Source organism: Prinia subflava, chromosome 10, assembly GCF_021018805.1.
Source record: "Prinia subflava isolate CZ2003 ecotype Zambia chromosome 10, Cam_Psub_1.2, whole genome shotgun sequence".
In the NCBI taxonomy this organism is placed as follows: Eukaryota; Metazoa; Chordata; class Aves; order Passeriformes; family Cisticolidae; genus Prinia; species Prinia subflava.
Window position 1 is genome coordinate 5,721,248 of NC_086256.1, and position 22,790 is coordinate 5,744,037.

The 22,790-nt window shown below is 45.4% G+C and overlaps 2 protein-coding genes across 2 annotated transcripts in view; one reads left to right on the forward strand and one right to left on the reverse strand.

Moving 5' to 3' along the window:
• Nucleotides 1-14,235, forward strand: part of CC2D1B (coiled-coil and C2 domain containing 1B) — a 28,075-nt gene extending 13,840 nt beyond the window's left edge. The window contains exons 13-25 of the mRNA XM_063407081.1: nucleotides 1,821-1,933; nucleotides 2,701-2,869; nucleotides 4,022-4,194; nucleotides 4,297-4,422; nucleotides 4,948-5,006; nucleotides 5,252-5,368; nucleotides 5,842-5,915; nucleotides 6,543-6,601; nucleotides 8,302-8,353; nucleotides 8,957-9,056; nucleotides 11,759-11,849; nucleotides 12,175-12,305; nucleotides 13,086-14,235. Of these exons, the coding sequence (XP_063263151.1) occupies nucleotides 1,821-1,933; nucleotides 2,701-2,869; nucleotides 4,022-4,194; nucleotides 4,297-4,422; nucleotides 4,948-5,006; nucleotides 5,252-5,368; nucleotides 5,842-5,915; nucleotides 6,543-6,601; nucleotides 8,302-8,353; nucleotides 8,957-9,056; nucleotides 11,759-11,849; nucleotides 12,175-12,294 (1,253 nt within the window). The 3' untranslated portion in view covers nucleotides 12,295-12,305; nucleotides 13,086-14,235. The remainder of the gene's footprint in view (nucleotides 1-1,820; nucleotides 1,934-2,700; nucleotides 2,870-4,021; nucleotides 4,195-4,296; nucleotides 4,423-4,947; nucleotides 5,007-5,251; nucleotides 5,369-5,841; nucleotides 5,916-6,542; nucleotides 6,602-8,301; nucleotides 8,354-8,956; nucleotides 9,057-11,758; nucleotides 11,850-12,174; nucleotides 12,306-13,085) is intronic.
• ZFYVE9 (zinc finger FYVE-type containing 9) overlaps nucleotides 14,148-22,790 on the reverse strand; it is a 57,457-nt gene continuing 48,814 nt past the window's right edge. Inside the window, exons 14-19 of the mRNA XM_063407080.1 lie at nucleotides 21,809-21,959; nucleotides 20,617-20,697; nucleotides 19,134-19,296; nucleotides 18,220-18,325; nucleotides 17,131-17,307; nucleotides 14,148-16,632 (exon numbers count right to left, since the gene is read on the reverse strand). Coding sequence (XP_063263150.1) covers nucleotides 16,471-16,632; nucleotides 17,131-17,307; nucleotides 18,220-18,325; nucleotides 19,134-19,296; nucleotides 20,617-20,697; nucleotides 21,809-21,959 — 840 coding nt within the window. The 3' untranslated portion in view covers nucleotides 14,148-16,470. The remainder of the gene's footprint in view (nucleotides 16,633-17,130; nucleotides 17,308-18,219; nucleotides 18,326-19,133; nucleotides 19,297-20,616; nucleotides 20,698-21,808; nucleotides 21,960-22,790) is intronic.

Here is a 22,790-nt window from a genome sequence, read left to right on the forward strand (position 1 = left end):
AACAACTTCACCATAGGCAGGTGCTAAAAATGTTTCTTGTCTATCCTCTGTGTCAGCCCTCCTAGTGGAAAGACTAAATTTGGGTTATATTGGCTTCTTAGTTGTGCTGGAAGGAGGTTTTTAAAAGTGAAAAAAAATTCCTGATGTACCCCATTCTGCTAAGTCCTATCAGGAGCCTCAGAATTTGCTATCTAATGAATATGTCCTTGCAACACCTTGTATCATCAAATCAGCATTGCAGCTCTCCTGGCTGGTAAAAGCCTGCAGAGATCAACCAAATCATGCCTGTGGTCACACTGACACAGTGGCAGAGGCAGCAGCAGTTTCTTGAGACCCTGTGTCCTGTGTATCTTCTTCAGAACACTGAGTGCTGTGTCTGGAAAAGTTTGGGCAAGGTCGTCTGTGAATGCTCTGCCTCTCATTTGCATGGTACTGTTTCTCCCCTAGGAAACATCTTTCCTTTTGTCTTGGGCCTGATGTGTTCTTCTGAAGGATGCACTCAGCACTGCAAAGCAGGATTCTTTAAGTTAGGGGATAGAGACAGACCTTGTGGTGTTTTTGTCATTGTCAGATGTGGCAAGGGCAAGCACTGCAGTGGTGGTAGAGTAGGAACTGCCAGTTCTGTCGGGTCACGTGTGGCTTTGAAGGTTTCCTGCTTTGAAGCTGTCCCTGAAAGACAGTTTAGCATCCCTTTTTGTAGAATGTGATCCCTTTTTTGGTAAATACAGGTTTCTGTAGGAGTGAGGTACTCCACACTTGTACCTCTGGAAATACGGAGAGCTGCTCAGTGTCCTTGCACATCGCTTGTGTGGTTTTCAGCCACCATTTAGAGACCACGTGGTTCACATTGAAGGCACCAGGCAGTCACTGAAACCACCAGTGAATTATCCTGGGATGGCAGTGCCATTTGTGGCTGGTGACAGGTCCCAGCCTTGGACTCCCTGGAAGCAGAAATGCTGCTGAGCAATGGATCAAATGTCACACAGGGCAGCAGCACAGGGTTCTCTGTTCTGCCTGAATACCTCGAACTTGTGCTGTAGCAGCCATCTCTGGGTTTAGAAGCAATTTAGTCACTGTTTCTTAGCACTTCTCATGAGGCTGGCAGCAAGAATACTTGCTGTATATTAAATGAGAGAAGTCTTAACAGACATTTTGTAGTAGTGGCTCTGGGTCTCTGCTCTCTGAAGCTGACACTAAACTGGTCATGTGGCAGTGAGAATTTATCTTCCATCGTCAAGCCTTCCTCCCATCCTTAAGAGGATAACAAAACAATGAAGAGCATTATTATTCTTCATACACTGCTCATTTAACTCCTCTGATTCTGCCTTAGTTTGCTACCTCTGCATTGCAGTACCTTTTCAGCAGAGGCTGAGTGTGTTACCCAGCTGTCAGCAGTGGATTGTTTATTACTCTGGGGGGGTAGCATTGATTTCCTGCTGGACAGTGTGCCTGCTGAAGTGAGGCAGCAGTGAGAGGGGGAAAAATGAGACTAAATTCTCTGCTGGTTCTGAGGGCATCCCTACTGCTGAAGTCTTGCAGTTGTGAGGTCGCTTGGCTGTCTGCCGGTTGCTCAGTTTGGAAAACTGCTCAGTTTTTGTATCATTTTTACTGTCATCCACTTAAGCTGAGTATCTGTGAGAGATCTGTTCTTAAGCTCACCACTCAGTCTTGTTCTAGCAAGGCTTTTTGGCCTTGGCCTCAGTCTGGTTAGACTGAATTCTAAAATACATTAGATAATAGGTATTTAGAGTAAACAAGTAATATGGAAGACATACCACAGGGCTTATGTAACTCTCTCTCCTGTGTCCTTTCCTTCACAGGATTTCCCCCTCTTCCTGGTGTTGCAGCAACAGATGGTGGCAGCACAATCACTGCTGTCCTGGAGAGTGCCAGCAAGCTGGCAAACATGGAGGAGAACGAGGAAGAGGAGGAGGTTAGTGCTGATGGTAGGATGTGTGAATGTTCAATTGCCATCTCTTGTGGCATACAGAGATTGGATTTCCAGGTAAGGGTTCTGTGGTGAAATACATTTCCCAAGAGGCTGAGGAGTGCAGGATCTCAGTAGTAATTTCAGTTTCCTTTATAGAGCTGGGGAGACAGATGCCATTACAGTCAGTACCTACAGAGTCTGTGAGCAGGGTTTGGCTCTTTCCTAGCTGTCTTGTGTGTAGATTTCATTTTCAAAGCCAACACTCACCACTCCTGTACATTATTCTAAAGTACTTAAATCTGTACTTTTATCCTGCATCCCAGTAGCTTCCTTTGTTAGTTCTTTCCCAGGATGTTCAACACTTACTGCTTTTTGTCAGGCTGCACCAGCATTTAGACTTTGGTTTGATTTCTGTCTCTCTCTGGATTTGGTTGCTGATTGATTGTGCTTTCAGCTGGAGTAGCTTTTAATGGAGAGAATTCCTGGATGATATTTTTTTTTCTGCATTCCTCTGCTTTTTTAAAAATCACTGCCTTGTTGAACATTCCTTTTATTCCATCTGTGACTTGCATAGGTCTTTACCTGCAGGCCTGACATGGCTCATAAACCTCCAGAAGTTAAAATTTGCTGTCTGGAATGCAATGCTCCCCTCAAAAGGGATACCCAAAGGCTGATGCAGTGATAACCGTGGTTGTTGATGCTTGAGATGCTGTCCTCAACCCTGGAGTAGATTTTGTGCATTTATTATGCAATTCTTTTCGCTTTGCTAGAATGAGCCTCTGCCCCAGGCCCCAGTTGCTAAGAAGCCAACTCAGGTTGTTAGGCCAACTCCAGTTCCATCTGCTGCAGCTCAGGAGAGCTCTCCTGAGCACCTGAAACGAGCTGCATCACCCTCCCCCCTGGACAAGGCAGAGTCAATGGATCATCTCCCTCCAGCTGGTAAGTGAAGGGATCACCATTCCCAGTGCTCCACATGCACGTTGTTTGCTCTAGTTTTGTGAAGACTTTATCATTATAATTTAGGTGTGAGCCTGTGAATGTGTGTCATAGATTTCCTCTGACAAGAGCCTCAGTATGTGTGTGCTGGAGGGCAGACCCACACCAGCCATGCAGCTTCATTTCACAGAGACAGCATGTATAATTATAAGGCTGATTAGGTTTTTAATTAATTTTGATGTAACAAGTGTATCGATTCATAATGTTTAACTCTGCTCACAGCTGAACTCTCCATATACTCTCATTAAAGGGGATGGCTTGCCAGTGTGAATTATTCATTGATCTAATGGAGCTCCCTACATCAGAGTTCCCTGCCTGCTGCTTCACCCAAGGATCTCGGGCTGGCACTGCAGGCAGGGCTTCATCAATCCCCACTCGTCCCTTGCCGAGGCCACTGGGCAGTTGTGTGTACAGGATGAGTTGTGCAGACAGTAAGGGACAGGCACCACCCACAGCTTTGGGCACACACTGGCAGTGCTCAGGCTGCTGGTGCCTCGACTCTAGCCCCATCCTCCTTCCCTTCTGCTCTGGGCTGTTCCCTCAGGATGAAGGAGAGCTCCCTGGCTGAGTGATGCCCTAACCTGGTACAATGTAAAGCAGTCTGATTGGTGTGCTTGTCTTTCCTGTTTTGGCAAGGAAAGAAGAGACTCAGGTATTAATAAGGGAACAGAGAGTCAGAGGTGATACGTCTGAGTGGGCCTGCACATTGGTTCATGGGGGTTCTTTTCTGCCAGCTCAGGGGAGAGGAAGGAAATTACTCCAGCTCATGATATTTGCTGGTTTTTAGAAGTTAACATAGGTGAAAGTTTTGATTCAGCTTCTCCTGTGGATCAATCAGCTGTGCTGCAGTCTGTCTCAGGCCTGCAAGTTAGGGGCTGTAATAATTCTTGTGACACTTGTGAAGTGCTGTAAGGTTTTTTTGATGAAGGATGCTGTTCTAGCAAGTAGCTTATTTCTTTTTTTAATGCTTGAAATTGAAAGTGCCCAAGAAACAGTTGAGTGGAGCAAGGAAATGTCCCAGTTTGACATCTGTACTTTGACTGATCTTTTCCTGGCTGTAAGATGAGTGAATGTTTCTGTGCAACTGTTTTTCAGTTAGGGAACAGCTGGAATTTCTGGAGAACAGGAAGAAGCAATACCTGAAGGCAGCCATCAAAGCAAAGAGGGAAAACAACCTCGAACAGGCAAAGACCTATCTCAGAACAGCAAAGGGCCTTGACCTAAAGATTGTGCAGGCAAAATCTGGCAAAACTGTTGATATTTCCAAGGTTAGTAGGACTGTTAATGTTCTGATTTGTTTCATATTCTTGGACATCTAAGTGCTTACTTTTCCCTGTAAGGGCTCTGAAATGTGGTGTTCTGTGTTGCAGCTGCCATCACCTCCTACAGATGATGAGGGTGATTTTATCTTTGTACACCATGAAGATGTCAGGCTGTCTCAGAAAGCAGATGAAGTTTATGCACAGCTTGTAAAATTGCTGAAGGATCAACATGAGGTAACCATTTTATAATTTTTAGAAAGGTTTTGGAGTTTCTTCTGTACATTTCTCTGGAGTTTATTAATATTATAATCCCATCATTGTTCCAGGAGGATGTTTTGTTTTGTTTTGTTTTGTTTTCTTTGAAAATACTTTTGATATTGGGTGTCCTAAAATGGAGAATTTTCAGAGATGGATTCTATAGCTAGTTGAAGCCAGAGGGTGTGCTTGAAGGCTTGGCACTAGCAAATTATCACTGTTAAATATGAGCACTCAAGATTGAAAATAGTACCTGAATTAAGACCAGGCCTAAGGTGAACCTCATACCTACAAATCAGGTGATTAAAAAGTAATAGGGAGAACAGCTCAAACAAATGCTGTTAATGGGGCTTGAGGAATGGGCTGGGGAATGTTCTTTAGTCACTCAGGAAAATGCCTGGTTTTTCTTAAATTAGATTATCATCAACCTCAGAGCTGTGCCAGTCATGAATCTGTGTGTGAGGATCACTGAGTGAATCTGTTGGGGTTTGTTTGTGTTGACAGAGGTGTTTGCAGTATTCCAAGCAGTTCATGCATCTGGGAAACGTCGCAGAAACAACTCGGTAAGAGCCAGTCCCTGCTTTCAATCATCCCCCAAAGCAGTTATCTCAGGTTTGAGTCTCCCTGACCCACTAAAGATCTTGAGGATAAACTTGTTAAGTTTATCCTTTTGTGAAAGGGTTGGGACTGTGATTCCTGCATCTCCACCTTGCTCTCAGCTCTGGCTGAGGGTTACTCTCTGCTCTCTTTGATTTCCAGCACGTGTGGCTTTTTTACTGGTTTTTTGGTTTTTTGTCTTTTTCTGTAGGTTTGAGAAACTGGCCCAAGGTTGTAAAAAGGATATGGAGATCCTACAGCTTGCACGAGCACAAGGAATGGATCCTCCAAGCCATCACTTCGAGGAAAGAACCTTTAAAATGATAAGGTGTGCAAAACAAAAGGACTTCTCAGGCAGGCTGGAATGACTTTCCTGGTCTCTTGCCCTTGTTTAGGGAATTGTGGGCTTCAGCAAACTTGAGTGGCATCCAGGATTAGGCTCAGCATTCCTGAAGGGATACTCTCAACAACTTAAATACAAAGAAGCTGTTCTCCAACTTCTCTTGCTGATGCTTTTGTTTTCAGAATGCCTCCAGCTTCCCCTCTTATATTCTGTTACTTCAGCCATTCCTCCTTCCTCTGTTTTTCCCTCAATCCTGTTGCCTCCTGGGCTTTGTTCCTGGCCTCAGAGATATTTTTAGCTGTGTTTGTGCTCTTCCCTTGCTCTGCTGTATTTTGTGGAGATGGTCTCTGTAGGAGTGCACTATTGAAAAAGCTCTCACAAATAACCGTGGCATCCTGCTCGGGCAGTGCATCAGCTGATGGTGGGATTAATGTGCTTTTTTGTCTTTCTCTTTGCAGGATATTTTCTGATCTCAACAGCACAGAAATGCACCTTCTTATTGTCAGGGGGATAAACCTGCCAGCCCCACCAGGTGTGTACTCAAAAGAGCTTTTTGCTCTTGAGTAGGTAAGGGAAGTAATGGGGAATGAAATTTCTCTATCTTGAAGGCCACTTTAGGAGCCAGCATTCATTAAAACAAAGTAACCACCTTTTGGGCTCACTCCCCCCCAAACCTTTAAAAAGTATTTTTTAAAAAGCAGATGGGTGAATAAAGAGAATCTGGGTTCTGTCTGGACAGAGAGAACTTCAAATTTTCCTGGATTCACTCATAACTGGGGGTCACAGTTAAGATTTCATTTTTAGCTCCTGTTTTGTTGCAGGTGCCTGCCTATGAGTTGCACCACTTTGGTGTATTTTCACCCTTCAATAGACAGGGTTTGCCCCTGCCAGTGTTACTGCTTTTAGCCCCTTGTTCCTGGGAGCTTGTAAACCATCTGTGCTGGACTGTCATGGGACTAACAACATAAAAAACCCAGGTGTTTCCCTTTGGATGCCAACTTTCCATGGATTTCGGTTTGATGGATGGGTTTTTCAAGGGGCAGGTCATGAGTCCTGCTGTAGAACAGTTGGGTGTTCCTGAGAATCCTGCCCCACATGACAGATGCAGTGGCACTGTCTGTAGTGGCTGTTGGGATTGGCTGGCTGTTGTCTCACCCAGGTGTGTCTCCAAGAGATTTGGATGCGTTTGTGAAGTTTGAATTTCAGTACCCGAGTGCGGTGAGTGTGTCGTGCCTCTTCTGCCCCTCAGTCTGTCCCCCCTGCCCCTGCATGAGCTCGTGAGGGCTCCAAGGAAAGGGAGAACACTTCTAGACCTGCCTGGATCCACATTAAAGCAGATTTATTTTTCTGAGAAACAAAACTGCTGAGCGTGTTGGCTGCAGGTTTGAGCTTTGCACCTTTCTCTCATGCTCTCCACACCTTGCCCTTGGCAGGGCGGTGTCTGCAGGTTCTGTACCAGCAGCACTCTCATGCTGAGCCATGCCCATCTCTTCCTTCTGAGGGCACAATCAGGCTCCTTCTAATGTTGGCAAAATGTGTCAAAGTTCATTTCTTTCTGGGGTACAAACATACCAAATAGCAGGGCACACAAAGTTGTTGCCAAGGGCCGCCTTAGGTGTGATCTCCCTAAGTCCTCTTGGGTTAAAAAACCAAAGCTTTTAAAGGCATTGCTATGAGCCTCTCTAACAATGTAGAAATGCATTGAAAGGATTAATATTTGTCATCAAATAAACGATGATTTAATTAGCAAATATATCTATACCTGGAGAAAGGACTCGGACCATGCAAATTTCTCACCGTTACTGATTAACACTTGTGTGTATGTGCATGTATGTATGTGTATGTATATAAAAATATGTATACACATATGTATCACTTCTTCCCTTGGAATTCCCCAGTGTCTTCCTGCTCCTGTCACCTTTAAAAGCAGTCTCTGGTCTGAAAAATAAACCTTAGAGGTAGAAGGGCTTCTGAGGAGGGACTGACTGGTCTTTACTGTAAGCAGCAGTCCTGGGCCTTTGCTGTTCTCCATGTAGGGCAAAACCAGACCTTGCCCTTGCAGGACATATCCTTAGCCCTGGGAGTGTGCAGAGCTAGGTTTCTACCTCCCAATAAATCCTGGAAATCGGTGATAGTCAGACCAGGTTTGTGTTTAGGTTTGAGTGACACGAGGCCTTAATGAAGGAGTAACTCAATTAGGGTGGCTGAAACCAGAACTGGTCTGTGTGAATTATTTTCTGGGGAATGAGTAAGAATCAGCAGAGTTCCTTTTAATCTATTTTCCTTTGTTTAAAGAAAAGCCAGATCTCTACTCCTTGCCAACAGTCAAATAAATATACCACCTTTCTCCTTTATAGCTGAAATCAGTTTTGCAAAGCAGCTGCAATAATTAGGCCACATTGTCCTTGTTCATTCCCCAGAGATTTAGTTTGTACTCCACTTCAGGTTAAAAGTTAATTCATTTTGGTGGCAGATTGATTGTCAGGGAAAATAATAGTAGGGCAATTCCCTGAATGATTTGTGATGAATTCCTTGTGTAGCTTATTATTCCAGCTAATGCAGGAGGAACAGAATTACTGTGTCATGGAAGGTGCAGTTTGTCATGGAGTTTAACAGCCCCAGTCAGTAACTTTATGATGATTGGATTGAATTGACTGTGACTGTGGAGCTTATCTACGGCTCTCATATTTAATGTAATGTTCTGGCTGATTTTTTTCTCCAGTATTATCCTTGTTACCACAGTGAAATCCAAGTATCTTAGTCTTGAATATACCATGACTCTTCTTACTTAGGTAACCCCTAAAATGTTACCTTTCTGGTATAATCATAAAATAGAGCTGGCAATAAAAATAGTCACTAGTCTGTTTTCAAAAAATACCTGACAGTTTTATGCAATGTCTGTCTCTTTTTTTTGATAGGAGCAACCTCAAAAGAGTAAAACACCTGTAATTAACAACAACAATTGTCCAGGTGAGTCCTTTTTTTCTGGAACAGCAGGAAAAATGTTGCACCTTGGGAATCCCTGGACAGTACAAACTGGTATCAGACTGAACCAGGCCAGGGATCCTCCCATCACCTTTTTTCTTTCTTATGAAGGGGTTTTTTGGGGGGGTGAAGTCCAGCTGCCTTGGCAATTTCTCCCCCTCATCCCAATATTGGTGGCAGCTATTATGTCATGAATTAAACCAGTATTATTACATTATCCAAAGCACCCCTTCTCAGTCATTCCAGCCTTCCTCTGCTTTTTCTTTACTGTTTTGTACCTTTTATCTTAGCCACAAACACTCTTTACTTGCTGAGAGACCTAAACTCTCCAGTTCTGTCTCTGCAGTACCTTGCTGCCAGCTCACCATGGCTTGGTTTTCCTGCAGTTGGTTTCTGTCCCTGTCAGTGAGGGTGACATGTGGCACAGGGACACAGCCTGTGACTGACTGAAAGACCCTCCTGAGGGGCAGTTCCTGTGTCTCACACATGGGCCAAACTGAGATAAAAGAGCTCTGAGAAGCTGCATGGAATAGAGCACTGCTCCCCCTTTGACTGAGAGCTTTCTTTCCTTTTCCTTTGTTAACTCAGAGTACAACCAGCTGTTCAAGCTGAACATCAACCGGAACCACCGCGGCTTCCGACGCGCAGTGCGCTCCAAAGGGATCAAATTCGAGGTGTTTCACAAAGGGTGAGTCCATGGTCTGCTTCTCCCCTGGCAGCTGAAAAGAGCATTGGGGCTGAGGTTTTGAAGAACAATCTCTAAGCCAGCACCAAGGAGATGTCTGGTGCTCATGTGTGAGAGCTTTCAGAATGTGCCTGAGCTCTGGATCTTCCTGTGTTGGGGTAAAGAAAGGTGCAAATTCAGTGAAGCTGGTGCAGATCAGCTGAGGATTAGTGTGGTAAAAGGAGTTGGTGAGACTGAGAAAGCAGTGATTTACTTCAAATTGTTTTCATTCTTACCCAGTTTGGTTTCAGTCATCAGGACTCAAAAATTTAAATGTTCTGTGGAATAACTCTGTAGAATAATGAAGTGGTAGCAAAATATGAACAGCAGGGAAGCAGGTGACAGATGATGGCAGAAGTAGAGTTATGTTCTTGTACTTTCATTCATTGGATCTTGCAATACTTCCTGAGCACTGCTGGCAGCTGCCTTGAGAGAGACAGACTCCCCTCACCTCAGAGAGCAGGATCACAAGATGAACATTAACAAGTGATAGTTCAGGGAAATCATCCTCTCTCCAGGCTCATGGGTGAGTTATTCAGAACAGGCTGGGTTGGTTGTGATCCAGGACTGTGATGGGATACCACATAACCTGATTTTTGTCTGGTGGCTCTTTGTCCTATTCCTTGTTGCTATTACTGGGCCATGCCAAAATCATCCACAGGTTTTCTGAGGTGGTTTTCAAGTTGCAGATGTTTCAGTTTGTGACCTGAAGTCCCACTGTTTTACTCCAGATCATCCACTGACATCTCTGTTGAAGCAAAAGTTGATTTTCTTGCTCTTTTTCTGTCAATCCTGACTGCTCCACTGCTCTGTGTTCAAGATCCCCCATCTTTTGCACAGAGCTGTGAAGTGTTTTCATTTGTTTAAAATGTTTTTTTAATCACCTTTTCCCAGCCATCTCCTCGGGAGAAAGGAGAAGATGAAGTGATCCAGGCTCTTTCTAAAGACTGTCTGCTCCCTAAGACTACAAATGAATAATACTTTCAGAAATGCTTTTGTGGATGTTGTAGCTTTGGGGTCTCTGATAGCTCTTTGACCATCTCCCAAGAATTATTTTTGCTCAGTGAGCAAAGGAGACTTTTTTCAGGTCATATATATTAAACTTCAGTTTAACAACACTTTCAGGTAAAAACCCAGCAATGTATTTTTCCAAAGGAATGGTCTCTTCTTGAGCCTCTCCTAAAAGCTTCTGAAGATGAAAGGGGATTTCCCCAGAGCTGTTTCTGAAGCTGTAGCCTAGAGCAAGTTCTCAGTCTTCACAGCAACCCCCTGGAACTGAGCAGGGATGAACCAGTCTTTATTGTTTCTTGAGTTATAAAATGGAAAAATGCTTAAAAAAATCCAGCAAGAATTGCTGATTCTCTAAGGTTTTTGAGCAAAGTGTCCCACATGCTGCAGTACAGTTATGTAATCCTTCATTTTAAGGTGTTTGTGAAGTGAAGGAAGCATTCCAACATGTGAGCTGAGAAATTCTGAACTTTCCTAAATGATTCTGTGAGCCTGCTTGGCCTCACTGATGGGGAGTCTCAGTCTCCTGTTGCCACCAGTGACGTGATCATGGGGCTCATTAACAATCTCTGAGTTTCAATCGTGTGTGTCAAGTCTTTATTGATAATATCTTAGTATCTCTTAATGATAATAAGAAGAGTTTATGTTTGTTGGTTTGATTGCTTGTTTTTCTGAAATAGAGTGGGTAAAAAAGGAAGCTTCTGAAATCTTGGAAAATTTCCAGGAAAACACAGCAGGTGTGGCCAAATTATCTTTTTTAAGTCAGCTCTAGAGTTTAGTTGTTTATCAAATCTTTAAGAGACTCCTTCAGGGAGATGCTTGGATGCAGGCAGAGAAATGCTGTGCTCTGAGCTGAACAGTTCTGTGGAATTGGGGTGGTTTAGTCTTGGCTGTTTGTTGCCTTTTGGAGGAGTTTGTCTGGGTAAGGATTGTAACATCAGTCTCTGTTCAGGTAAGGATTGACTTAGTGCTGATTAAATTCTTCAACAGAAGTGACTACAGCAAGGAGAAGTTGTTTGTTTTCCGCACAGGATAAAAATGCTTCTGTGTTTAACTCAGCAGACTGGAAATCCTAAAATTACAATTTTTGCCTGTTAAAACTACCAGCATGTAGGTGAATCCAAACAATAGCACAAATGTTCTTATTTACCGAAATTGTTTTGACTTATCAAGATGAAACAGAGTGATTCATGTGACTCCTTCCTAAAAGTAGTTTGCCAAAAGCAGCAGGTGCCTGTGAAATGTTTGTTTTGCTGGGAGATGCAACTTCCTTGGACCTTCCTCAGCCTGTTCTGTTGAACAGCCCCAGGCAGAGGATGGCCCTGTCCTGGCCACTGGCACCTCCTTCCCTGCCACCCTGGGCAGGGACAGAAGCTGCTGCCACTCCAAGTGCTGATTTCGTTGATTGTTTTTCTTCCCTGCTGCCCTCACCTTTACCTTGGTTGCAAAAGAACAATGAACAAATGAGTACTTTCTTATCTTGTTCCTTGTAGCCTGGTTTGTAAGGGTTTGCCTCTGGCACTGCGGTGTGCAGGGTGCCAGGAGCTGTCCGGACCTGCCCTCTCTGGATGTGGGGATGGAGCAAACAGTGACGGCCTCAGGGCTTGTTTTCTCTCTAATATTCTGGCAGTCCTTAACCCTGCACTTCTCTGGCACAGGTCCTTTTTCAGAAGTGACAAACACGTGGGGACAGCACACTTAAAGCTGGACAAGCTGGAATCAGAGTGTGAAGTCAGAGAGATCATCGAGGTACGTGTTTGGGATGAGCTGTGTTCTTCTGCTTAGTGGTTAAACCCAAAGGGGAAATGACTCTTTGGCTCACATAAACGTGAGAGCGCAGTTGAGTTCTGTGTCAGGTGAATTTGATAACCTGCCTGGGTTGTGGGGACCTGCTCTGCTGAGTTCCAGTCCCAGGAGGTGCTTGGCTGTGACACTGCCAGCACTGCAGTCACCTGCAGGGATCTCTGTCACCCTCGGGCCATGGGCAGATACAGTCACAGCTGCCTGAGGCTCTGTAGTTTAACATGATAACCCCTATTTGTCCTAACTGCTCTTCTTCTGGTGGTTATTTCAGATTTTTGATGGCAGAAAGCCCACTGGAGGGAAACTGGAGGTGAAAGTGAGACTCAGGGAGCCCCTCAGTGGTCAAGATCTTCAAACAGTTACAGAAAATTGGCTGGTCCTTGAACGCTAGTTCTGTCTGAGGTACGAACGCTGCAGCCACAGGTGGTCTGGGCAGGACAGGGCTGCAGAGAAACCCTGCTTGAATGATGCCTTTTGTTGGCATTGACCTAATTACACAGCCCTGGCTTCAGTAGCATTCCTCTTTATATTTGTGGTGGGGAGTTGACATCATTTCATAAATGAGGTTACAGAATCTCTGCTTAGTTTGTATCGCAAAGATGCTGTTTCACCATCACTTGAAATACAGGGACAGCTCCTGGTGTCACCTTTACTGAGAATATTATTTAGAAAATAAGTGATAACTAATCCATCTTCCTTTACTTGGTCTCCTGAAGCCTCTGTGCTCCCTCTTCCTTAGTATACAGTTTCACTTTACATTTATAAACGGCATTTAAGCAAATATTCATCAGCTTCAGAGTGACATCACCTTTTGGAAACAAAGGTGTGGCAAATGGTGTCAGATTGCAGAGCCTGAGGTCTCATTTCAGACCAGGAGTCACCATTTGGGGATGGAAGGGCCTGTTTTAGTGGTTTCCTCCCAGCCAAGGAGCTCAGGAGGTCCCGTGAGCTGCAGTCAGGCTAAAGGACACGTTTGAAGGCCATACCTGAGATAACAACTTGGCCTCGTGCCCAAGCACTTCCCATCACTGGAGCTTCATAATTTTGCTCCATTGATTTTTCTCGTTGACGATCCAGAACCTTGGTGTCAGCATTTTCCATATAATGTCACCTTGAACTCTGCACATCTGTTCTGTGCTGCTCAAGGCATTCTGATGGGTTTGTTTGTGGTGTTTTCCCCAGATCCATGGGAATGCTGGAATGGAAGTCGTGGGCTGAGCGAAGGCAGGAAGATGCTGCTAAGCTGCAAGCACCAAAGATGTTAAATGAATGCACTACTGAACCTAAAGTCTATTTTGATAACAGCCATAGTGCTTATTAATAACTCCAAGGCAAACAGGAGGCTCTGGGAATGCACTGCTGCAGGGCTTGGGACTGATCTACCCAAAATAGACAGAATTGCCTTAATGTGGGACTACTGCTGTAGCACCAGGACGAATGTTACATTAACTATGCAGAGTGCTGTGAGAAGGCTTTAGCCCCTTAAAAATTCCCTGAGGCAGTGCCAGAGCTTTTCAGTTAAGTCACAGGTAAGACCTTCACCAGAATTCCTGTTCCCGAGTGTCTGAGCAGCTGGCGTGGCTCAGTGAACAGTCTGCTCCTGCTTTTTCTGTTCTACCCAGGCCTGTTTGGGTTGGGGTCTTTGTTTGTTCCCTAAACCAGAGGAGAGCTCTCAGGCAGCAGTTCAGGGGTGCCAGTCCCTCCTCACCTCCACGTGGGGCTCCAAGGGCTGTCCCTCTCCAAGGAAAGGCCCCAGGCTCCTCAGCAGGTTGGTGTTTACAGACCTCTGTTTGTGTTCTGGCTCCCAGTTGTGTGCCGTGCTTGCTGCACTGCTTGTCCAGCGCAGGAGGGTACTGTGCCTTCATCCTTTATGGTGTTGGGGTTTTAATTTAAAAAAGAAAGAAAAAAGTACACTAGACTCTGCTGTTTCCCAAACGTTCCTTGTATTTTTACAAAAATAGGCTTTTACAATTCTTCCAGGTGATGGGGAAAATAGTCACACTTTGTCCTTTAAGAAAACTGGATCATGGCTTCTTTTCAGGAATGCTTTTTGATCAGCAGCATACAAGTAAGGGTACTAAATCTGTTTGTGTTTTTAAATCTCTGTGAGCTAACAGAAAGCAGGGATCTCCAAGGGGAGGATGTGCCTGTGCCAGGGATGGGCAGGTTGGGAGACAGAACAGAGTCCAGACAGGTCAGGCAGCTCTGCCTGTGTCTTCCTGAGCAGATGAAGACAATACAGTGTTTAGTTTTTAATTTCAATAAATTTAATATACAAAACTACATGTTGAAAATAAAAATATAATATGCAGTTTTTTGCAGTGTTAACTAACTGAATTTTAAAAGTACAGTTTTTTTTCTAAACAAGTACTCATTTCTTAACAACATGGTAATTAAGGTCATTTCAAAGGCTATGGTTGAAGCAGACATGTCAGTCACCAGTTGATAGTGTTTTGCACAAACAGAATCCAAACCTAAAAGACTTCTGGGGCAGAGGAAGAGAAGATAAACATTTTTCACCTCTTTTACTGCCTTATTAAGCGTAACAATGCAACTAAAGTAACTGGAAAGCTGCTGCTGTGGCAAAGCTGGAGTGCAGGCTCTAGGAGGAAGATTATCACTGAGTTTCTGGAATGCTCTTCCAGCTGTGGAGCCGTGCCCACACCGTGTGTGCCGAGCTGTGTCCAGAGTGTGCAGAACCAGGGGCACAGGGGCATCAGTGGCCTCAGTCCAGCTGGGCTGCACAGGAACTCCGGGCTGGCAGGAGCAGGGGCTGGGTCACAGCTCTGCTTGGGCCAGCAGGAACTTCTAAGTGAGGTGCACTGAGCCATCCCCCCTGTCCCAAATGCCAGAGGTGAGGCTTCCCTCGGAGCTGACACCCTTGGAAGCTTGGTGGTGTGCTCCCTCTTGCTGGCCAGCCTTTGTTTGTGGAGTTGGCCCCAGTTCCCTGGCCTGTCTTCTCCAAGGGCTGGGTGCTGCCAGCTGTGATTTGGAACATGGGATTTGTCATACTTTGTGTTTTGAAAAGCAGCAGCTATTTATTCCCAAGTGCACTCTGTGCAGACATGGGGCTGCCTTTCTATAAAATGTATCACTCTGTGCTGTCACCTTTCCCTTACCCATGGTGTTGATTTGTTTAAAAACCAGAGCCTCAGTCTCACAGTGGCCTGGCACTTCCCTTTGTGTTTGCAAGGCCACTGGTGCTACTCTGTCACAGCCCAGCCCAGCCAGGTCCCACTGTTTCCCCCAGAACAGACAGCAGTAGGGAATGCCTGACACCACAAATGTTCACCATAAATTAGCACCTCTCTTCCCAGATTAATTAGTTCTAGACAGGAGGAGAACCCTTCACCCCTCTTCCTGGGAAAGACTCAACAGAGCTGCTTTGCATGACTGGCTAAACAAATCAAACCCCTTCTCCTGCTTACAGCTCTTGCCACTGGTTAGCAGCTTTCCATGGAGACAGTAAGAACATGGAACCACATTTCCTCTGGCTGATGCTCAATTCCAGCTCCTTAATGCCCTGGCAGACACGAGCAGCTGCTTTCCTTACCAAAGCCCTCTCAGGTGAGACCAAGAGCCCTGGGCTGAGTGCACGTGTTCAGAACTGACCACAAAGCCTTTTTCAGCAGAACATGCAGGAACAGCCACTCTACACTGGTATCACAGGTAAGCGTGGACATGGGGCTGCAATAAGAAGTGCAAGCTGGCTTGGGTTACATGACACTGGCGTTACACTGCAGCGAACAGCAGGGAGGGGACAGGGCTGCCCCGGTGGGACTCGCCTCTGCAAAGCAGGACCTACTGGGGACAGGGAACAAGATGGAGCTGCACTGCAGGGCTGATCTTCCCTCTGCTTCAGACAGATTTGTAAACAAAGTACAGAACAGCAGAGTTGTTGTAGGAGATCACAGACACCTGCCCAAGTTGATGGACTTTTGTGGTAAATAGAGGAGAAAAAGAAAACTATTCTATTACACACACAACTGCAGTTCAGTAACTTTCAGAGATGCCTGTCCTCCTCTGGATGCACAGACAAACAGGGTTATGGCTAGGGAATCTTTCCCTATCTCTCAAGGGCTTCTCCAAACATATTTCAACCAATAATCTGGTCAAAATAATGTAAACATTACTTTTTAATGTCTACAGAATAACCACAAATGGCATTAAGATGAGGTCAGAATGGAGGTCTTGATTATTTCTTACATGTCCATCTACAGACAGTACAAGATTGGAATTTCACTTTTTATTTACGCCCCAGTGATCTTTGCACCCTTTGAGCATTGAGAGTACACGACTGTAAGTCTTTAAACATGAGCATTTCTCTAAACAGTAACAGAAGTGGATTAGCTGCAAGGATAGCATAGCCATGTTGTAGTATAGAAGCTGCCCTGATCCTCTGGTTGTTGACAATGCATAGAAGATTTAGAATTATGGAACAACTGTCCCGCCCCCCTCCCTCCCTCCCCCAATAGTGTTAACAAAAGCTTAATTTTCCAGTTTTAAAGTGCAAATGATTCAGATACAACTGCTGCTGGAACAGGTCTGAACAGAAAATGAAGTCCTCTTATGAGATGTTTTCCAGAATATAAAAGATGAGCTCCATTATGACTGGCCCCTCACTCAACTGACAGGCCCCTCCATGAATCACTGGCACTAAGGCACTGTCCAGGTCTTTCATGTATTGACAGGGCAGTAGCTGTCCATTGCTCCCAGCTTGATAACCAACCTAAAAAATACAAAGAGTGGGGTTTAAGAGCAGGACACGAGGCTGAGTCAGGGGGCAGGGAGGGAGGAGGAGCTGTGGCATCTCTCAGGGAAGTCAGGAACTTGAACTGGACCGAGCAGGCACTAAAGCAGCTCTTCCACTTTGTGCTTGTTTGTGTTCCCAGTGGCTGCCTGAGCAAAGGGAGCCTCTTTTTTCTGCTGTTTTCTCAAAGCTGCTTCTTGGGATGAGCAGGACCCTCACACAGCAGTAATTGCTGGCAAAAAGGCCAATTAAGAGCACAGAGGTGCTGCTTGTGCCATATGGGAGTCAAGCCTACATTAATTCAGGCTGGGCATTGACTCTAACAGATGTCCCAAAACACCAAACAACAGGCAGCACCACCTGGTTAGCATCTGATACTGGTACTTCAGCATTCCCCTGATTAACGTGGTGTATTCTCATTTTGGGGAATGAGCAAGAGAACAACCCCCAGTTAAACCCAAACTACTGAAGCCTTACTTGATCCGAGTCCAGTGTCACACGCAGGCCCAGCTTCGTCATCCCATCTTCTTTCAGCAGTTTCAGGTGAGGACACAGAGCCAGACAGAAAGCTTTAGCCACATTCTCAGTCAGTCTGCTGTGATCAGCTGGGTCACTCAGACCACTGTGTTGCTCATCATTTTCCAGAAAAAACACCTGAAGGGAGGAGTCAATACAAGACATAAAACTTGGAATTTCTGGAAAATTCAGGTTGAATGTCATTTCAACTTTTACAAATGAAGACTTAAGAAGTAAGTGTTCAAGGAAGCCCAGCAAAAAACCCTGGAGACAAGTCACCTTAGGGAGGAAAAAAAAACTTTACAAGGAATATTTAAATTTAAATAGTCCTCTGAAACCTCTCAGATCTGGTCAGAAGCATTGTTTTGGAAATTCACTATGTTTGGCACATGGTTTTAATAAAAACCTGCTTTTAAACAGATGTTAAGTTCATAAAAATTCGAGTTTTAATACAAGCCCAAAGATTTCTGCTATTTTTGTCACTGAATTGTTTCTGTTGAGCCCAAGTGACCTGGGAAAAAAGGGCACATGGGGGCAAAGCTGCAGAGGAAGGAACTTAATTCCTCCTCAGCAGGCAAAGTGAAACACTTAAAGAAATATTTTGACATCAGCATTTGTGTACTGGCAGAGTCACAGGCAACATCAGCCAAGCAAGCAATTTCTGAGGGATTTATGCCACAGCACTTTAACATGCAACATTTATTTTAGAGAAAGTGGCTCGAAATAACATTTCTAGAAAACAGCTAATGTTAAGCTCTGTCTCCACGTAGAAAGGCAGCTTTTAACACAAAGGCAAATGAACCCAGCTGTTCCTGGGTGTAACACAGCAAGAGTTGTCATGGTCCCCCTGCCAACACCCCGGTGTGAGCGGCAGCGGCCGGTGCAGCGCGGGCTGCAGCTGCAGGAGGATGTTTTATCTCCAGGATGCCACCCTGCAGCCCCTGTGCAGGCTGCAAGGGTGCTGCAGGCTCTGGGGAAGCAGTGCTGCTTTCCTGTGATGACTGGGGTCAGCTGGCACAGCCCTGGCCGCAGCCCCACTGCCAGACCCACCTCTGTCCACCGGATGACCTTCCCGTTGGCCTTGTACTCGGAGCCGTGGAATATCTTCACACTGGTTATGGATTCCATGGATTTGCCATCAATAGGGCTCACAACGCTGCAAAGGGAGGGAGGAGGGTGAGCTCTGACTCAGCACAAGACCCGAGCTGGACAGAGCCCTCTGCAGAAGAGAACGGCCTTGGAATCAGAGGGCAGTTCCTGGAAGGGGTCACGTGCACAGGGACCTGCCTGAAGGTTTTCAACAAAGCTTTGCAGCAGAGCTGAGAGCCTGTGAGGTTCTGACAGACTAACGAGGTGTTTCATACAGGTTGGATTTCTGCTCATTTGTAAACCCAGTGTAGGCCATCACTACCTGAAACACAACTTACACAGCCCAGGACTTGATTGTAAAACCTAAGATTGATTTGGAGAGCCTGAAACTACAGAAATATCCTTCTTTCTAGGTGCTGAGTCCTGAAATATGAAATCCATCACAACAGCGCTTTACTGCCACAAATACTTCAGCTGCCAAATCCACCTTGCCTTTGGCTTGACTATCAAGTGTCCAAAGATACTGTTGATGTTCAGCAATTTTGTTTCCAGCTCTACTTAATGCAAACTAAGCACCAACAGAGCAAAGTGACTACAGTGTGCAAGGCTCAGCAGTGAGAGCTGGAGTCAGATTAGTGATTTCCAGTAACTGGATATTGGTAGTGCCAGAAAAATCCATACCATTGCCAATTTTCTAAATTGATGCCCCAAAGCTCTGGTATCTCAATTCCATTGTCATTACAATTAATTGCATCTTATCACTCAAAATAGAGGCGCAGACTTTTAATTCCTATTGATTTGAAGACTCATGTGCCTTACAAGAGCAATTAAAATTTTTAACAGGCACCAATGTCAAGTGACTGCTCTCTACTTACCCCTTATTAAAGTTTTTATCATCTTCTACCCACTGAATGTGAACGTGTTCCTGAGGGTCTTCAGCATCTACTTTGCCACAGGTGATGGTGAAGTCTTTCATCTCTCTCAAGGCCTGTCTCAAAGAGTCCATGTTCTCAGCAGTTATCTGGACCATCACTCCATCTAGGGAACCAAGAAATCCTCGTAAGCCAAGCCAAACAAAGCCTATACAGAAAAATAAACATCCCTCCTCTGTTTGTAACAGAGGTTAAATGTTCATTTTAAGCATCAATGGGCAGCAGTGCTCCATAAGCCCATCTCTGAACACTCCCGTTCCTAAAATGCAAACCTGCTGAGTGCTGATGAGGGAAAACAGCAGTAAGAGGGGCAGCTCCCAGGTGAAGTCAGCTGTAGCAAATACCCGTGAGTTTGCCTCACAACCTGACACCTGCTCTAGGCCACCCTCAGAAACCCCAGGTGACACCACTCCATTCAGCCATCTCTTCTTGTTGCAGCACTGCAGCAGTGACAGTGGTTGAGGAGTCAGTGCTTGCCTGACAGTGGCAAAAGATACAGAATTTGGATTCATAGAATTAAGGTTGAAAAGACCCCCAAAATCATCCAGTCCAGCCATTAACCCAGCACCACTTTGGGTCAATCTCAGTTATGGCAAAAATAACAGGAGTGAAACACTTCCCCATGTAGAGACTGAGTCCCCCTGTGCCTCTGTCTTACCCTAACCCCCAGTCAGACACAGGACATGGCACAGTGACCTGCAGGCTCTGGTGGCAGTGGCTGCCAGCCCAAGGACCCCGCCCATGGCTGCACTGGAGCTGGTGCAGCACGAGGAGCTCCTGCTCGCCCGCGGGGCTCTGTCACTGCTCACGTGGGCACCTGGCATCCCTCACCACTGAGGACAGCAGCACTGCTGCACCACTCTCAGGGGCTTCACTGTCACAGCTGCAGTTGTGCAGCTCTGCCAGCAGGCACTAACAGCCTCCAGCTGCAGCACCCCAGCAGCAGCTCCTCCTCTGGTACAGCAAAGCAAACCGAGAGGGAGCAGCTCAGTGCTCTCAGCTGGTCCTGCTCTCACCTGCCCACATACGAGCACATGAACAATGCACATTCAAACCCTTGCACACTGCAGAGCTGTTTGGTAGCAGAGGAAGTTTAGCAAGGCTTCCTCTGCTGGTTGGTGGATTACAGATTCTGTATTTCTTGGGCTCAGTTTCCCCATTCAACCCAAACCACTGAATCGATCACGGGCTCCCAAGCCAAGTATTTCATATCTTACCCTCATTTTTTTGTGACCCTATTTTGGAGCACCTGCACAAATTCCTCCTGGTTAAAGGAACAGGGTGGTTTTGCTAAGAAGTAGGATAAAGCTGAAGCAGCAGCAAGACACCAAGGCCCAAGGCAAATGAGCAGCGAGAGCCCTGCTAGCTGCAGAGCTGAGCTGGGCAAAGAGAGAAGGGTGTTTTAAGCAAGCAGTTCAGTTCTTACCTTCCACTATACTGGATTTGGCAAGGAAGCCTGAAGAGGATTTTAAAGCTCCACTGAACACAAAGAAGCTGGCACCAGTCACTGCAACAACAACAAGAGGAGAGATTTAGTGAGGCTTTCGTCAAAGCAATGCCTTACCCAAGAATCAGGTATCAGCTCAATCAGCCAGAGAGGGGATTACCCTGAATCAGGACAAATGCTGCTTGGAATTATGGTGCCTGTATTGCACATCATATGCTTGGATATGCAAAGGCAAATCATCCAGTTATTTTCTAAACTGGACAAGTTTTTGTCTAAGTTAATGAATGCTTGTACTTTATCACTTTCCCTTTCCATGCCCTACACACCTCTGAGTTTCAGAATTACTAATTTTGGGTAACCAAGTACACAATTAACTTCTAAATGTTCCCACACAGGTAGCAGACTGTAAGTGAGCTGTTTGTGGATCATGCTGTAACACCAACTCACCAGCAAGGCCACAGCTCAAAGCCACCTGCCTTAAAGTGAAATTATCTTCAATGACTACTAAGCATCATGAAATTCCTGCTGGAAGCTGGAAATCCCTCTTCTTGTTCCATAGGTGAAGTTAACAGAAGTAGACAAGACCATCAGTCCCAAGTGACATTCCATGGAGTCACCAGTGATACTTGCAAAACATAAAACTCAGCCTCTGTCTAGTTCTCATTTAGAGACTGTATAATGTCTTTGCCAAAATGTCTCCAAACCCACAACATTTAAATTCTCAGCACACAGCTGCTGCAGCCTTTCAGCCTACTGTAACAAAAATATACCCTGGAAATTAGATGGTCTAATTAAGGTGAAAATGAGAAGTTTCTTGAAGATGCATTATTACAATGTTGCCGTGGTTGGTTATTCCTATTTAACTTTCTGTCCTGAATCTAGTCTTTCTTTCACATAGGGTATGTCAAGCACAGGCAACCAGAACCTCACCTGCACATCCAACAATGCCAAAGCCAGCTCTCATTATTAATGGAGAGGTGTTGCCTAAGCCAGTTCCAGCACAAGGCTGCCCAGTCAGGGACGCCAGCTGTCAGACTGATCTTCTCTAACAAAAACTGGGTGGAACCCAGCCAAACCCAGCTGCAGCTAATTCACAAAGCCCCACAAAGCTGGGGCAGCAGCACAGGGGCCAAGGGGCCGTGCAGAGCAGCAGAGCCAGGGCTCCCCTCACCTTTCCTGGGCTGGTTGTGGATGCTGATGGCCTGTGTCTGGTAGTTGCCGTCGTCGTTCTGCACGCACACCAGATGCGAGTCTGCCTTCTCGTTGAAACACGCTCCCCCTGCCAGCACGTGCTCGTTGGATTTGTTCATGGCTTTCATCATCTGCAAACACAGAGCTTCAGCATTTCCACCCAGCTCAGCAAGCACTTCCATAAATAGGTGGTTCTTGGAGCAGTTTAATCAGAAGCTTCTCAAGTTCTCATATTCCGTGTCAGGTTTTAGCTCTCAGAGCCATAAACTGCTTTTGAGAAGGGGGTTCAGATCTTTTACTGCCTGGAGGTTTTACAGTGCCATCTTTTGCACAATTAAGGTAGGTGGTATAAGGGATGGCTGAGCTACAGAAGTTGCAAAAGCTGTTATCTCTACCTGGTTTTAAAAATACATGGGGGAAAAAAACCACGAGGAAAACCCTGGGAGGAAATACTTGCCTTGGTTACACACCTGCAGTTTTTAATGACACAAATCATGAATGCCCCTCCACAGTTCAGTGCCACAGGGGCTCTCAGACCGGGGCCATTTCATCCTGTTCTGCCACAGCCAGACACCAAAGCTTCAGTGTCTGTGCTTCACCTGCATCAACTGGTGAAACTGGGATCAATGGTACCAATTTAAGACTTTTAAAAAACATCCAGATTTTCTTTCTCCGCAAATGAGGCCTCCAGAAAGCAACCAAAAAAGTTTGTGACACACTTGCCCTTCAGTTCTGCTGGCTGTCATCTAACACACACCGAGTTACACGCCTTGACAAAATACCCTTGGGTAGATTACAGAGTTTGTTTTCTTTTCTCCACTATTCCTCTTCGTGGAGGCTCAGACTCGGTGGTTTTTGATCCAAAAGAAAACTGAGGGAGTCACTCAACTGGAATTTGTTTCAAACATGAAAATGACATGTTTGCTTAAATGACACAAATCCCCCCGCAGAGAAAACCCAGA